The sequence below is a fragment of the Struthio camelus genome, chromosome 11 (genome assembly GCF_040807025.1).
Source record: "Struthio camelus isolate bStrCam1 chromosome 11, bStrCam1.hap1, whole genome shotgun sequence".
Taxonomy (NCBI): domain Eukaryota; kingdom Metazoa; phylum Chordata; class Aves; order Struthioniformes; family Struthionidae; genus Struthio; species Struthio camelus.
Window position 1 is genome coordinate 4163716 of NC_090952.1, and position 16802 is coordinate 4180517.

Genomic DNA, 16802 nt, shown 5'->3' on the forward strand with positions numbered 1-16802 from the left:
CACTGAATAAAACTCTTGCAGCTGAACACTGTGTCCTGGCTTGCTCCATCCCATGGTTGCTCCGTCTCCACATTGTGCAGGACCCTGTTTCCTCCTGCTGCTGCACACAGGATGTGGGTAGATCACAGTGAAGCATGTGAGTGTCCCAGGAAGGGAATGTCTCTCCTACGAGCAGGGCAGAGATGCTGCAGGGACCTCATGGCCACATGCAGCCTGGTGATTCAGCAGTGCCAGGTTGGTAGAGACTGTGGGTTATGGCTTCTCTTATGTTAAAACCCAAAAGGGTTTCCACCATGGGGAAATCCCTTCCTTCTCTCCACCCACTGTAGCTGCCTCCATGCCCTGCAGCCTTGGCCTGTGTGCAGACAACACACAAACAAGCCATATTAAAATAAAGTTTATTGCTGTTCCTGTTCTTAGTTAAAAACAAACCAACCAACCAACCAACCAACCAAAATCCCTTAAAACAAAACTAGTCCCCAAACCCAGCGCTATCAGAAACAGGCTTGCAAGGACACATCTTTTAGTGCAAAGAGGGAAGCGGTAGTGAGATCTGGAGGGTGATTCTGCCATCTCTGTGTCTCCGCAGAGCTCGTTACACTCGGATTACAGTATTTTTTGCCCATGAGGGCAGGCTGGGGAGAGCTGGCTGAATTCGTTAGGGCTGACAGGAGCCCTGGGGGGAGCTGGAGGTATCTAATGGGGGAAGATGAGAACTCATAGCCATTCAGAGTGGCTTCAATTCATTTTACATCATAGATGCTGGATGGGAAGGGACAAAAAGAGCCAACGACAGTAGGCTGGCACCAAACCTGCCCAGGTATCTCCTACAAAAACAATGCTTTGCAAAACAATTTTTGCCTGCTCTCTCAGGCTGATTGGTCCTGGGGTGTGGAAACAACATGAATGTACTACCCTACACCTCTCCAAATCAGACATCTTCAGTTTTGATGGGGATTGGGGATGTGGTGGTAGAGTTGGGTTTGCACATAGCTGCATCTCCCATGGTGTTAGGCAGGGCAGAGACAGGTTTCTTAGCTCACAGGAGCCAGGTGGGCTTTACAGCCAGCTGCATGTGGAGCTAGGTGCTTTCAGTTCTACTACTACGCTCAGGAGGAATGCCCCGACACCTGCGGAGCCATAGCTGCACCAGGCTGGTCTGCAAGGAGATCCCAGCACACTCAGCAGAGCCATCTGCTCTGAGCCCTCCACAGAACCCCCATGCACCTCCTTCCCAACCTACGGCATGTCCTGGCACTCTCACACCAGGCATCATCCCCGAAATCTACATGCCCCTACAAGGGTATGCACGTTACAATTCTTTGCCTTTAGCAGTGAGGGTAGTTAATTACTGCAATAAACTGCTGAGTATGGAACCTCTAGGTGTCTTCAGATCAAGCATGGATGCCTTAGTGGAAGAGACACTTTACCAGCTACAGATTCTGGGGTGCTGCGCAGGAGAACGACTAGGTGAATTCAAACAGCTATACCTCCCATGAGCCTGTGATGTGCTGGTATCCCTGGACACCTGGACACTTTTTCCTGAGCATACAGGACTGCTGGGCCTGTGTGGAGCTGGCAGTCGCAGAGACCAGGGCCAGGCAGAGTAGGGCACTAGATGCTCGTGCAGTTCCAGCACCGGATAACATGGCAGTAGCTGGCAAGACTGTTTGAGATCTCATCTCTTCCCCCAAGGGTGCTGATACCAAAGGCTAGTGGTCACCTTTTCAGTGATGTGTGGTTCAAGGCCAAACTGGCAACTCCAGAAGGAGATTGGTCTTTGGGGGACGGGGAAGTAGTTGCAACTGCAGCCAGGTAGTGACCAGTCGATAAGCATGGTCAGTGGTGATGGCGTGCTTATCAGGGCTGCAGCCAGCCAGTAGAGGAGGAGGGAACAGCAGCGGCTGTGAAGCAAGGCGTTGTTTCCAAAAGGCAGTGGCTAACGGTGCCATAAATCCCCCTCCAGTTCCTCTCTCAGCTGGGGTTTGGTTGTATCAGGACTACGGAGACATAGCGGGTCTGGACAGAGGCAGTATTGCCAGTGTGCTTCTAGCAGCCGCACTAGGTCATCTTCTTGGCAACGCTGGCATAGGTGCGCTCTATCTCTTCATCCGCTGGGCACGTGTGGCTGAACTCATCGCAGGCATAGGCATTGTGCAGGTAACGCCAGACACCTGTCATGTCCGCCGGGATCTCAAAGTCACGGTACTTCTTGGCTGCGATCTAGAGCAGAGGGGGCAGGTAGCAGAGGGAAGAGAGGGAGGCTGAGACTCCTGAGACTTGAGAAATGTTTGCTTCCCAGCTTAGGGGGGGGGACAACAGGGGGCCCCAGGCCCCATGCTCACATCACCACCCCCAGGCCCTTTACGCTGTCCCATCACCACTTCCTGGGGTGGGTGCCCTCTGTTTTGGTCCTGGAGCAGTGGCTCCCTTGGGAGCCAGTACTATTACCTTGATGATGTGCAGTTTGGGCAGGAGGTTGCAGTCAGCTAATGTCAGGTGGTCTCCATCCAGGAATTTTCTCTTGGAGACAGTGACATCCTCCATGCTGTCCTGGTCAATCTCTTCAGGGAGAGGGGTGTTCAGGTAGAGATCCAGGCGATGAAACTCCCGCAGTAGGGCCTTCTCAAAATCTAGGTGGGCAGAAAAACACTCCGAGTCAGCCTGCAACACCCAGCTCTGGTGGCTCCCCTCAGCTCCCAGCACAGTGCCAGGCTCAGAAGTGTGCCAGGCCTTCTGATCGAGTTGCTGAGCCTCTCCCAGACTTTGTGTATGGGCATGAAGCCCTCTGGGCCAAGCCAGTGGTATACAGAGCTGGATCCCTGCCAGGCAGCAGAGAATGCACAATGCAAACTCTGGGAGCAGGGCTATAGGATGACACGCATCTAAGCATTGGTCATGTCCCCATATTATGATTAGATCTGATGGGCCCCTGCTCTGCTAACTGGAGCCAGAAGCCAGGACCAGCATAACAGCGTTTTCTTCTTGCCTCTCTCTGGGACCTGACCTCCAGCATTTGCTTTCCACAGCAGGGCTGGCTGCCAGAGGTCCTGGCCTCTGGCTAGCATCTGCACCCAGCACTGCATTTGCTGGGGTCGTTAGCCCCAAGGAGCATGGAGGGAACAGCAGGACTGCCTCCATCCTTCCTGCCTGCTATTCCGCTTGCCAAGGAGGCTTTAGTGAGGAAGACAACAAGCCTGAGGCAACAGGAACTCCAGCTTGGTAGCAGGAATTACCTGTCAGCAAACAAGATGCTTGCAAACAAAAATGCTGCCCTCCCATCAAGGCAAATCGATAGCCTTCTTCCCCATGGGGTCTTTCCTCTGAGGGCTGGTGTACATTAGGAGCCTGCCTCAGCAGCATGGGTCCCCACAGCCACAACCACAAGCTATGCAGACGTAGGGGCCCCTGCACCCACAACCGACCATTTCTTACTGATATTTGCTTCTTTGCGTGGATTCTTGATATACGCTGAGAACTTGGCAAAGATGTCACTACCCACATCGAAGGACTCCTTGTATTTAGGGCTCAAGTGTGGATACCTTTAAAAAGACACATCTGTCAGTATGGACAACAACAGAGTCAGATATCTGGCTGCATGGACCTTAGCAATAATCAGCTGCATCATCTCCAGAACTGTGGTCCCTGGCATCGGTACTGGTGGATGCAGGTGCAGCTCAGCCAGTTGTGGGTGTATTGTGAAGCTTTAAATGATTGCAGTTGCCTCCCTGGGAGCTGTAACCTATTCTTTGGTATTTGTTGGGAAAAAGCATACTGCAGTAACCCCAGGGTTGGAGGATGCCAGCGGCCCCAGAGCAGAGCTTTGCTTGCAGGCTGGGGTTGCTCACAGCAGCTCTGGCCGAGCCTGGAGGATGCATGCTGGAGTGAGAGGGGTCTGGGGAAGCCAGAAACTCGCATGACTTCCTCAGGGAAGGGCTTTTGGTTGCTGAGGTGTCCCAGGGTGCACCACAAGGGCAGACATATCTAAGGAACTGGGCGAGAGATGCATTTGAAAGCTCCATTTTTACGCTCAGCAGCAGGCCTACAGCTCTTCTCCTCAGCTCAGAGACCATTCCTTCCCCAGCAACCCTCTGGGCCAGCTGCACTCCCACATTCAAGCAGCAGTGTTTTCTTTGACAAAGCTGAGTGCACCAGATAAAAGCAGGCAAAAGGGGTCTTGTACTCCCCATCTACCCTTTGATACCAGCTGCTGCGAAACCAACCGCACCAGCTCCTGGGGCTCTTGGCCTGCACACCTGCAAGCAACATCCCCCTACTCACCTGCTCCTTCCCCTTCTACCTACCTACCAGTACACTTCCTCCCATTGTTTTCTCTCCCAGGCCACCCTGCTTCCTTGCAGCCTAACCTGCTGCAGAGAAGACACACAGTTCCTCAGCATTGCAAGCCGTGGCCCTGCAGAGCAAGGTCCCGCAAGGGTGCAGGAGTGTGGCTACAGGTCAGCATGATGGGCCAAGAGCCAGCACTCCCATGCTGGTTCCCAGGAACCTCCAACCACCCTGCTTTGGTTTTCCCATCAGCCAAACACTGTACAATGCTGCTAAGCGCCCTCCAGGCCCTGAAAGGGGAAAGGAGTAAGTTATAGTTACGTGGGTGGGCCAAGGGTCTGCTCCAGGAACTCCTCAATCTTAATGAAGTCTGTTTTCAGCTCCTTGTTGAACAGCAAGAAGGGTGGGTTGGTGCCTGGCGCTAAATCTTTTAGCTCTTCAGGTTTCCTGGAACAGAGAAAATAAGCAGATTCAGTGCCTGCAGACTTTCTGCACCAGCCAGTTTCCCTGGAGCCAGGAACAAGGCCTGGATGGGTCCATGGGAGGGCATAGGGCCAAGAGCATCCCCGCCTGCATGCTCTGCTGGTTTTTCAGGGCTGGGGAGCGCTCTCCAGCCTGATGGTGCCATGGACTTGCATGCCAATCCAGCAGGGCAGGTAGCTGCTGTTGTCCTTGTGTGCGCTTGCACAGGGATGGATCTATGTGCTGGCCCATCCCATGCATCCATGCAGTGTGATCACTCTGTGGGCAAGGGAACATGAGGCAGGAATTGTCACTGCTGTCCCTCTCACAGTGACACTCCAGTGCAGGGCAAGGTGCAGGGTGCAGGGCTGGGGCAGCCCATGTAGGCAAAGGGTGCTTTTGGGAGGGAGAAAAGCACCGACAGAGGAGAGCTGAGCCATGGGCTGTCTCATCATACAGGTTCTGGTGGCACAAAGTTGCGCTGTGGTGCTGTCTCACCTGGTCATGTCCACTGTGGTCACATTGAACTTGACTCCTTTGAGCCACAGCACCATGAAGAGGCGCTGACAGAAGGGGCAATTCCCAATGTTTTCTCCATCCAGGCCAGCCTGCAGGGAAAGCAGAGAAACAGCGATTTAACCTAACATCCAGGCCCCATACCTGGGGCCCTCACAGGGGTGCACTGAATAACCTTCCGGAGGGCTGGAGAGAGGGCAGCTCTATAACACTGCCTTCCATCCAGATCTGCAGGACCTCTCCTGTCCCTTTTGGTTGCAGACAAGACTTAGGCAGACTTAGAGGTTTGGGGGTGCTGGCACAGAGTCCCATGACAGCAGGAATTTCATCACAAGGTCTATGTTTGTTTATCTATGTACCTACCTACCTACCTTCCATCTAACGTGTGCCTCTGGGTCTGGCTGCTGTGTCCGGAATGCATGTGCCAGGTTCATGAATGCAGTACACTGGGGTGAAGGGGCCAACACCACTTGACCGGCTCTCCCTTTGCAAAGCCCCAGCCCAGAAAGCTGGGCTGTTTGGAGGTGGAGAGCTGCCAGAGCTGATCTCAGGAGGAAGGCACAGCCCTGAGCCCCAGCCTGGGTCAGCATGTCCTTCAGGTAACCCCATTAAAGTAGCTCTGCCCTGCAAAGTGATCTCAGGTGAGCCCTGTCTTGGAGCTGCAGCTGGCAGTTGTGCTGGGGGGCTCGGCTGTAGGATCTCCCTTTCTGAGCCATGGTCCTGCTGCCGTTGGAAAGTGCTGGAGACTGTACTCAGGATGGCCGGGGTCGGATCCTTTCCCAGGGATGTGAGATAAAGCAGGGAGAAGGAGGAGGCTGGGGGAAGGAGGTGGAGGGTGACTGATAATAGATGGGAGAGGAAGGGAGGGTCTACTTGGCTGGGAGGCCAGACTTAAGAGGGTGGACACAAAGGGAAATGTGCTCATGCTTGCCAGGAAAAGAGTGGTTTGTTTTTGTGCTGTTAGCATCCGACTCTTTTTCTTTTGTGTTTAAAGAGCCCAGGCATAAATTCCCCAGGCTGAGGATGGCTAGGAGCCACACAAACAGCTTCCTTCACCTCTGTGAGGAGAAGAGGCAGGGAAGCATGGCCTGGGAACTGCATGGCTGCCAGCCCCATCTACCAAGTGGGACCTGTGCTCTGGCCCTGCTGCTAGATAGGAAAAGTGTCGGCAGCTGCACCAGCTCCTAGCAGGCAGTCCATGCTTGCCCGTGTGGAGGTGAATCTGCTCTCAACATCCCACCCACTATCAGTGGGAAATGAACCCACATATCCATTTCTAAAGCTTCATCTTCTGCAGACAATGCCTTGCAACTGCTCTTGAAGCACGTTATCTCAGGGGGCTGTTCTGTGACCTGTTTTGTGCAGTGTATTTTAAACTCCAGGATGAAGTCAAACATCAGTGAGGACACTGGAAAGCAGGAGTTTGGACAACCTATCTAAGTCCCATCAGGGTTCCCTCAGGGTTTTGCCCATTTGATGCCAATTCAGTAACCCCAGGGGAAAGCAGTGGTAGATGGAGTGAAGCCATTTGCAGGCCAATTTCCTTGCTAACTAGCAGCTGAAGGTATCAATAGTCTTTGCAAAAAGGACTGAAGCTCCAAAAGAGGAATTTGCTCTAGAGGAACCAGGCAGCTCCTCCTAAGCACATGAAGACTGGCTTAGATGCTGCTCAGAGCAGGGAGCTGCACCATGGGATGAAAGGAAAAATAGCTCACAGGAAATGTAATTTGTTTAAGAGAATAAACTCATTTCCTAGTTGCACCTTCACAGTAGGCCTCCGGCTTGTGTGGAAGCCCCAGTGCTGCAGAGAGGGACAGCTCACTCCAGCTCCTTTGTGGAAGGATGCTGTTCCCACAGTGTGGCCTGTGTTTGGTACACCTCCTGGCAGAGGACACATAGCAAATGAACTGTAGAGGGAAAGGCTCATGGCTTCATGATAACGCTTGATTTCTGACTGTCCAGAAAAGCAACAGGAAAGCAGAAGTTCAGAGACCAAGCAGGAAAATGATGAAATTTTGGAGGATCTGGTGGAATTGAAAGAAGTCAAGTAGTTGCAGGCAAGAATAACATCCCTAGAAACCTTTGGACACTGGAATGCTCAAGCTTCTCTGGGACAGTTACACTGGCCTAAAACTCACTCTAAAGAAGACAGTAAACTGATCAAAATAAGAAAACACTAACACTCAGAGCAGTCAGGTGGAGGTTATGGTCTGCTTTTCTGCTAGACCAAAACCAGCCACCCTTTCAAAAGGATGCAAATGATTTTTAAACCAGTATTTCTTATTCTCAAATGTCATGAAAAAAAAAAATGAGAAAAATGAGAAAAAGTCACTCATGAGAAAAAGTCATGAGAAAAAGTCACTACATTCCTTTGCTCAAGTTTCCTCTGGGATAAACCCATGTGAGGGTCCTGAGCATCAGCATGTTTTCACTGGTGTAAAGAGGGCCCTATAGGGGCTGAAGAGCCATCCCTCCTCTGAGCATGCATGGCATTGCAGCTGGGGGTCACCACAGCAAATAGTGTCTATAGAAACAGTGTTTGGAGGAAGGGGAGGAATGGAGCGTGTGCGTATTAGACCAGCAGGTAAGCCCGGCCTGAGGGGATGCATTCAGCAAATTCGCCTGTACCTCTCCTGCGCCCTTTTCCTCCTGTCTTTCAAGATCCATCACAGAAGGGAATTTGGCCTGTTGATGCTACTTGCTCATTATTAATAAGAAAATGAAAAGAAGATGTAGTCTGCATCTCACTGACAGCACTTAGAGCCTTGACTCCAGTGTGCCCCAGGGCCTGTGGATATTTGCTGCCTCTTCTTGGCATCACTTGCTCTGACTGCAGCACCCCAGAGCCCTCAGAAAAGCTCTCTGAGAGCGTGGGCCCTCTTGCCACCAAGCTGGGTAGTCAGGCCATGCAGGGAGGGCTGTGAGTCCACCAGAGTTGTTCCTGGGTGGCTTCTGCCCAGGAGCCATTTTGGCATAAAGGTCATAAATCACTAGTATGCTTCCGGTGTTGGCTTCTGGCAAATAAGAATTGATTTGAAATGGATAAAATGGTGTATCAAATGTCCTAGGGGTGAGTTGGAGGGGAGATAATCGGAAAATAGCCACGAGGGCTGACCTGCTGTCATACTAATGGGTATGTCTACTGCCCTTCCACAGTCCATCATCCATGGCAGTTACAAGTCAAAACTAACACTGTCCTTTGAAGCATCTCCAGGATCAACAGCTCAGAAGGTGCTTTTGTGGCTGCCCTGTGTGAGGACTGACTACTAAACGGACCGTGAATTTCATACTTTCCTTCTTGCTCCCCTGAGACGTCCCTTGCTGGGAGCAGAGCTGCACAGGGTGGCAGAAGAGGGGAGCCAGTTGGTTGTGCTCCCCCTTGCTTTCCTTCATCAGTATGAGGCTGGGGAGCGAGAGGGCTTAACAGCAATTTGTCTTGTCAACTGCACAGGAGCTGTTGTGCTGAGCCAACACAATGAGCGGCCCTGTGTCAGGTGGAGTTACGCAAGGCACAGGGAGGAATGACAGTGATGGACAAGGCAGTAGGGGCAGACTGGATGTCCCTCACCAACGGATGGTGCTACTCCAGGCCCAGGCTGGCTGTGCTGACCCATCTCAGGCCTCTCCACAATTGCCTTGTAACTCCAACCTCTGAACAGCTCTGGGTGATTTTTCCCCCTTGTCTTTTAAAAATAGAAAGGTGGGTGATTTTAGAACAGAAGAAAAGGAAAACCAGGATAGCCTCTGCAGAAAAAAAATTAAACTAGGCTCATCCTAGGATGCTCAGAGGCAAATCTTTATCGAGAAGAAAAAGGGGCAGCTCTACCAGTGCTCGGGCGCTGCCAAGAGGAAAAGGGCTGGGGCTTGGCCCAGCAAGCCCAGAGAGCAGTGACGCCCCGCCACGGCCGTGGAGGGCACAGTGCATTCAGCTGCCTTCAAAAACTAGGGAGCTCAGAGAAAAGAGGTCTGGAGAAACCTGTAGCCATGTGCTTCCCCTCCTCAGCAAAGACCAAGCAGGAATGAGGGGAAGTCTCTGTTCTTTGCTTCCTTCTCCAGAGAGCACCTCTTCCTCTGCTGCAGCCTGGCACCCCGGGCTGGGGGAAGGCAGAGCCTGCAGCTCTCCCAGGCAGACTTTCCTCATTGGTTTCCCTTCCAGCCCTCCAGTCTTTTCTTGGGAGGATGGAGTTGCAGAGCCATCACAGCATGATGATGGAAAAAATAGCTCTGTCCTGGGTTTTCAAACCCCCTCCTCCCTGGGTGAGTCAGTGTGGGGCTGCTTTATGGGATGCAGCTGGGCATCCAGGTACAGAGGTGATGCCACTGAGGGCTGCTGAATGCCTGGCCATGGAAGTGTAGCTGGCATGGGATGGGGGGTGTCAGTCTTGTGGGGGGTCTGTGTTGATCCCTGTAATAAAGGATACCAGAGGGCTAGACATGGGCAGATGTTTGGGGCAGAGGAGGAGGCTTGGGCTAGCACAGCTTTTCCAGGGAGGTGCGGGCTTTTAGCCCTAACTCTCTGAGACTTTGCAGGGAGTTGACTGCACAAGATGTTACACACCCAAAGCTGCTTAGAAGCCCCCATATTTCTTCCCTTGGTGAAACAGCATGAAACATGATGGGAGGAGGGAGGCAATGAGCATGTCTGGGGCACTGCTGACACTGGCTAGATTTGCTCAACACCCACCCAGTCCTCTGTGGCCTGCCCACAATTCCTATGCCTACCCAGAAAATCGGAAAGTAGTCTTGGGGTTGGCTAAACCTCTCACAGGACTAAGTATGAAGGATCAAGCCTCCTCTTGACGGCACCAGGCGGGGAGACACACACCTGCCTGCTGCCCCAAGGACTACTGCTAGGTGGGATGGCTGGATTATGCTCCCTGGAGAAGACATGTCTGGGACTGCAGCTTCGCCATTGCAGGGCTTTCTCCAGTGGGACATGCCTGCACAAGGCCTACCACAGCAGCTGAGCAGTGGTTATGCCAGCTAGCCATACCCCAGGCCCTTCCCAGCATTTGAAGATGACAAGGGGGGAAGTATGAGAAATTATTAACAGGCTCTTGGGAACTGCCACCCCTAGGTCCAAAGGCAATGTAGGGAGCTGCCTCACTCCCTCCCCATCCTTGCCAAGTTAATTTGGCATTTGCTGAAAGCTCTGCCAGGCCCCAAGAAGATGTTGCGCACTGGTACACGCTTGAAGCCAGTGCACTCACACGAGCACTGGCTCGCTGGCAGCACCCATCCCAGGATAGCCTTGATTTATGGTTGTCACCACTGATGCCAGCAGTGGTGTCTCAGGGGACAGACTGCAGCCTGGGAGACATGTGGGGTGCCATGACTTCAATAAATCTGTGTCCTGAAGAGTCGGAGAACGAGATATGGCATCAATTGGTCTGCTAACTTGTCAGAGGGGCTTTTCAGTGCTAAATTAAGATTTAGGGGAAGTCCTGACTAAGCTGCTGCTTTGTTTTCTGTTTCTCTTCCCTATGAAACCCCCTTAAACCTTCTGCAGCCATTATAGTAACCTTGTATATCATTTTCCTTTTTGCCCCAGGCATCCTAGGGGGGAAAGTGGACTGTAAGGAGGGAATTTAAGACCTGAGTTGCATTCACCAAGAAAATACACTTGCCTGAATTCAGCCTTGCGAAGCTCAGTGTCTGGCAACTATCCTTGTGGCCACAGCTTCAGCAAGGGGATGGGAGAGACTTTCTTCTGCTAAGCCAACAGATAATCCTCTCTGACAAACACTTATTTCCAATTACATCCCTCTGCAAGCAAGGCCCTGAAGTGCGGCGCCAGTGCAGACCCGCACATAGCGCTGGTGGGGGTGCGTCAGGCGGCCGTACCAGTGGGGAACCAGCTCTTCTGGACAGACGCCGTGGTCCTTTCAGACCCTGAGCTGTCTCAGTAGAAGAGGAGTGAAGACTGCACAGCTCACAGCGGTTTGCTGCCCAGGGCTTGAAAGGCTGCTTGGAGAACTGCCCTTAACACCGCGACACAGTGGCACGCAGCGGCGTTGCTCTTCTCCCACTTGCTTGTAACATGATAGCGTGCCCAGGGCCACATCCTGTCCCAGGGCCTCTCTGCCACTACGCGCTTATCCAGTATTCAGCTGTCAGCCTTGGCTCCTCTCTTTCTATTCCCTGCATGTTTGCTGCAAATGTTTTGAACAAGAGTGTTGAAATGTTCCAGAGGAAGTATTTGAAAAATTGCTTAACAGAGGAAAAAACATTTCCAGCGAATAATCCCCTTGGGCTGACCTAAGGAGCCATCCCATCCCTCCCTATCCGCCCACATGTGGGCACTCACACAGGCTCCCAGAGCCATCCAGCGTCTGTTTCACAACTGCAGTTCAAAGGAAAAAATGAAGTCGCTGCTCTCTTTCATTTCAACACTCCAGCCTGCTTTTCCTGAGCTGAGACTTATCTGGGTTTCAAGAAGCACACGTGCGCCTGCCCTGCTCCTTCATACCAACCACACCGTTCCCCAGACGTATGCGACCGCCACGAAAGCTAACCCAGCACCCAGAGCTGGGTGCTGCCAGGCTCCCCAGGGCGAGTGGAGCGGGCACGACACCCTGCCTCTGCCCAAGCCCAAGCCTCCTCGGCACCCTCCCTGCCAGGCTCCGGACATCCCTTGTGCCCAGGCTCTGAGAACAGGCAGGTGTATTCAGGAAGATTAGCCCGTCTTTACGGCAAGCAACCCTCAGTTTGGCGCTCCTCTCCAGACTCTGAAACATGAAGACACTCACAAACTTCCACCGCCCCAAACCAGCTGGTGATTAACACTGACTTGGGAAAAGACAGGCTACAGCCCGCCTGCCTGGGATGAGTCCACAGGCAACAGCTAATAAGCAAACTTGCCTCGGGGAACTCACCTTCACAAAAAGCTCGATCTCCGGCTCCTTTGTGGGGCTGTGCTGCTGATTCTCCATCCTGGTGGAATGGGGAAACCGTTGGCTGCTCACTGTTGAGGCGAGTTGATCTGTTCTCTGCTAAGCGTTCTGGGGCGAACTGGCAGGGAGCCTTTCTGAGGGCAGATGTCTTGAACACCTCTGTTGCGCTCGCTCCTCTGCGGAGTGCTGTGGCTTGCCTTTTCCTTCCTTTTGAAATGGGGAGGAGCAATGGGGTGTATGCCGCGACCTGCTAGAGGGGAGGGGGGAACTACAGAGGCCTCCCAGCCGCCGTGACTCAGCAGCAGTCTATCTATCTGGACGCATTCACGGGTCCCGTTCCAGTCTATCAAACCAGTCCAGGCGCTGCCCTGGAGACTCCAAGCAGTGGGCTCGTGGCCCAGAAAGACCCATCACTGCTGCTGTAATCTCCGAGCTGGGAGAGTGGGTTTTTTGCACAGGAAACAGGCAGAAAGCATCTTGCACTCCAGTTCTCCAAGTGGACTGGCCTGCAGGGGAAGGTCTTCACCTTTTCCATCTTCCCCTCCATGTGCCTGGCTACCCGGGTGCCCTCTGGCTCCCGGCTGGGGGAACGCCGTGCTCCTGCAGAGAGGGGGATCTGCCTTCTTCTGGAAGGCACAGCTTTGCCATGCAGCGTGTCCCCTCCTTCCCGGCTTGGAGTCACCAGGACCTATCACATCCTTCCAGTAATGCTTCAAGGATGCCAGTGGTATCACTTGGCCGCTGTGTGCACAGCGGGGCTGGGGGATCTGAACAAATTCCAGCTCTGACCTCCAGCCCCTCTCTCCTTGGAGCAGATTGACCTGAATTTGCCACCGTTTCCCTCGTACTGTCATATGAGTTCCCACTGATTTTTGATGTAGGCACAACTGCAGCTGCCAGGAGGGAGAAGACAGCTCCTCCCCGTGTCCACCACCCAGTACAAGGAGGGTGCTTGAGCAAAGGAACAATTTAGGGAAAGACAGAGGCCAAGCAGGGCAGTTTGGCTGCCTGCCACCAACTCTTTGCAGCTTTGAGGGCTGCCAGGGTAAAGATTTTTGGCAGGAACCGATTGCAAAATATCCAGGGAGAGAAAGTACAGAGCCTGGAGTATGTTAGGGCCCAGTGGGGAATCCCGGAGCTCTGCAGGCAGCAGCCCAGCTGGGGCAGTGCGTTGCAGAGTGATGGGAAAGGGTGGCTCCAGGCCTGACCCTCGTCAGGGCCCCGTTCCTGGAACTTGGGCCACTTCACAGGAAAGATGACTGATTTGTTTTCCTCTCCAGGATGGGAGGGAAATGACAGCCATCAGACCTGAATGGCTCCATCTCAGCTGAGACAGGCCTCCCAGCACCCACAGGTTTAAGGCAAGCAGAGCCACAGTCCTTACCCTCCATGCCCTAACTTGAGGAGGAGGGTTGAGGACGAGAGAGAGAGAAGAAGGAGGGGGTGAAGCCTGCTCCATCCAGGAAGGGTGGTGCTGGTACAGCTAGCTGTCCTGGAGAGCAGTGAAGGTTTTATCCTGCGTCAGCTGTCCATGGCAGGCGGATAACCCCTCCTCCAGGTGCAGAGCTGTGGCTAAGCAGCACTGGCAGAGACGGGCTTCACTTTCTTTCTGTGTTTCTTATTGGTGCCTGACTGTGGTTCCCTTGTCTCATAAACGTGATCTAGGGCGAGTCCTATCTCAAGCCTTGGTACTGTGTAGCTGATACCAAGTACATATTACATAAAAGGTGGAGGCACCTTTATTGCCTGAAGAGTAGGTCAGCCCCCAGCTTGGGTGAGTTCAGGCTTTTCTGAAAATAGTCAAACCCTGGTGCGAACATCCATCCTGAGGGAAAGTGGCTGGCAAATGATTTTGCAGACTTCCAGAGGGAGATATTTCTGGGACCTCCTGCTGCCAAGCACAGAGAGGTACTCAGCAGGTACCTGTGAAGGGCTGAGAGGAGGGGATTTTTCCTTCTACCCCAACAGTGCTTTTTGAGAGCCTGAAACTCTGCAGTGTCTCCCACTGCACAAATCCTTTCCACGGGGAGGGAAAAAGGAGCTATTTCTTGTGCTATCTCCTGACCAGAACGCTGAGCTGGGAAGGTGCTCTGCAGGGAAGGTGCTCTGTAGGATTAATTGTCACTGCTTATGACACCAACTTTGCAAAGGCTCCTATGCACCAGGATTCAGCCTGCTTCTCCCTTCTCATCCCTTGCACAGGCTGGAGTGTGGCTTGGCATGACTGCTGAAGGTAGGAGACGGGAGGACAGCGGGCAGCACACGGGCGAAGCAAGAGCAGGAACAGGGCAACTTTAATCCTAAAGGAAGGCTCATGCATAAGACAAGGATGCCAGGATGATGCTAACTGAACCAGTCAATTCATCGCAGCCCACAGATTCAAGGGTAAGAAAGCTGCAGAGGCACTGTGCTCATGGCATGAGTCCTGCAGCTGCTTTTCATGCATCTTCTCATTCCCTTTCCCTGCCTGCACTGCACGGTCTGGGGAGCCCAGCCTGCAGCAGGGCTCTGTGGAGGGAGCAGATAAAGAGCAGCTCTCTGGCCTCCGAGATGGAGATGGAGCAATTGCCAGCAGTGGAAATGCTATGGCATAGGAACACCTTAAGCTGACCTGAGAGCTGGAAGAGGGGTTACAGGTAGAGGCACTCAAGGAGGGAGAGCAGTGAGCTGCAGGAGCAAAGAAGGGGTCTTTCTGTCAAGCCAGGAGACGTGGCAGTGTATCTGTGGCTGGAGGTGCAGGATTTCTCCAGCCACAGATACACTGCCACATCTCCTGGCTTGGCAGAAAGATCCCTTCATCACCAGTGGTGGCAGATGTGGTGTAGTTAGAGAAGGAGGAGGTCTGCACAACCGGGAGCAGCACCCAGAGGGGATGCTCAGGGAAAAGCAAGTGCACAGGCCTGGGAGAACACCGACTATTAAGCAGGAAATTTCCCACAGCATGGCTGGGGCTTTCCGTGTGTCCCTACTGCTCTTTTCCCAGGAGTGCTGGGATGTCACCAGAGCCGTGCAGGGCCCCTGTGCCAGGTGCTGCTCAGAGGCCAAAGCAAGCCATACTTCAGGGATGCTGATGGTGGTAGGGAAGTGAGTTCTTGTTTCTGCAGGACCTGAATGAACCAGGACCCTCATGTGCAACCTATCATTGCCATACACCACCCAGACATCACTTTAAAGCTGGGCAGCCAAGCCTGGGTAAGGAGCCAGCCCCAAGAGCAATGCATTGAGCAGAGCAGTGTGAGACAGATAGGTTTTGGGTCCCTTTCTAGCCCAGCTGTGTGGCCGGTGAGTCATGGCCGCAGGCAGGAATGCACCACGCTGCAAAAGGGATGGGGAAGCAGGGGAGCGGTTTCTTGGGGTCTGGGTACCTTGTGAGCATGTGTCATGAGGTGCTGGGGACCCTGCCAGGCCTCACCAGCCACAGCCAAAGGACAGCCAGAAACATTCACAGTGACTGGACTTGGGAATATAACCTGGTTTTACGGGCTTCTGGCCCAAGGGGACCGAAACAGCACTGCAGGACCAGCAAGTGAAAGCAGACATGGATTTGTCCAGGGCAGATAATACCAGATTGAAGTATCAGTTATTCTACAGCTTGATTTTTATAAGCATTTGACCCCATTTCACATGACTTTCTTGTAAGTAAGTGGGGCAATGAATGAAACAACAGCATTGTGCATGCAAAGTGGGTCCACAGTCCCACTTTTGACTGCAGCATGGGCTGCATGAAAAGCATGGGCATGCAGGACTGCTGCAAAAGCGCAGGCTGCCCGTGGTTGGCATAAAAAGCTCCAGCAGAGGCTGGAGCAGTCCATGAAGAGGAAGCACGTAGGAGATTTCTGGGCTTTGTGCTGCACACTACCATGAGCAGGGGCAGTGTTTCCCTGCTTTCCAGGGCACCGTAGCCACAGCACTCTTAGCATGAGCTCAGGACCCATCTCACCCACAGCTCCTGCTCCGGACCCAGGCAGACGATGTTTGCTCGCCTTTGCTGCTTCCCTGCCCTGTTGCCGCCCTGCTTTGAATGCTGCCTGGTCTTGAGCTCTGCAGAGAATCCGTGCCAGCGCTCACTCCGCTGGCTGACACTACAGCGCTGTCTTTCTCTGCTGACCTCAGGCTCAGACCAGATGGGTCTATGGACTGGGGATGAGAACATCTCCAAGCCCCCAGCTGAGGGAGCAGGCAGATATTTAATTCCTGCAGTATCTGAGCAATGCCCCTGCTCCTCATGAACACTCTGCTGTCAAACACCCTGAGATACATTTGCTTTCCCCGTGCAGACAGGGTGGGAAGAAGGACCACGGTAGAGGTATCGCTGCAGGAAGTATCCTTGCCTGGGCTGTCTGATGCAGGGCAGGTGTTTGTCTTTTCCACCAGCAGACATCTCTCTGTGGGAGGCAGTCCGGGCAGCCCTTCCCTTCCACATAAAATGGTGAACAGCCAGACAGTTGCTGAGATGGAGATTACAGTGTGTGTGTGCGTCCTGATTTCTGCCTGAACGTCTCTGCGAGAAAGGGAAGTGATACACTAGAAGTCTTGCCAGTCCCCGTACCTTTGCTTGGGGGGATGGAGGAGGAGGAAGAGAAGGGGCTGCCAGTTTCCCCAGTGGTAGTAGCTGTTCACATGCTGCACCAAGGCACAGCACCC

The 16802-nt window shown here is 53.2% G+C and overlaps 1 protein-coding gene across 1 annotated transcript; it reads right to left on the reverse strand.

Moving 5' to 3' along the window:
* Nucleotides 1-381: 381 nt before the first annotated feature.
* CLIC2 (chloride intracellular channel 2) lies at nucleotides 382-12380 on the reverse strand. The gene is made up of 6 exons (XM_009683124.2): nucleotides 12141-12380; nucleotides 5248-5357; nucleotides 4609-4734; nucleotides 3436-3542; nucleotides 2452-2633; nucleotides 382-2223 (listed from the first exon to the last, which is right to left on the reverse strand). The coding sequence occupies exons 1-6, from the start codon at nucleotides 12195-12197 to the stop codon at nucleotides 2062-2064; spliced, it is 744 nt and encodes a 247-aa protein (XP_009681419.1). The 5' UTR covers nucleotides 12198-12380; the 3' UTR covers nucleotides 382-2061.
* Between the last annotated feature and the right edge of the window lie 4422 nt (nucleotides 12381-16802).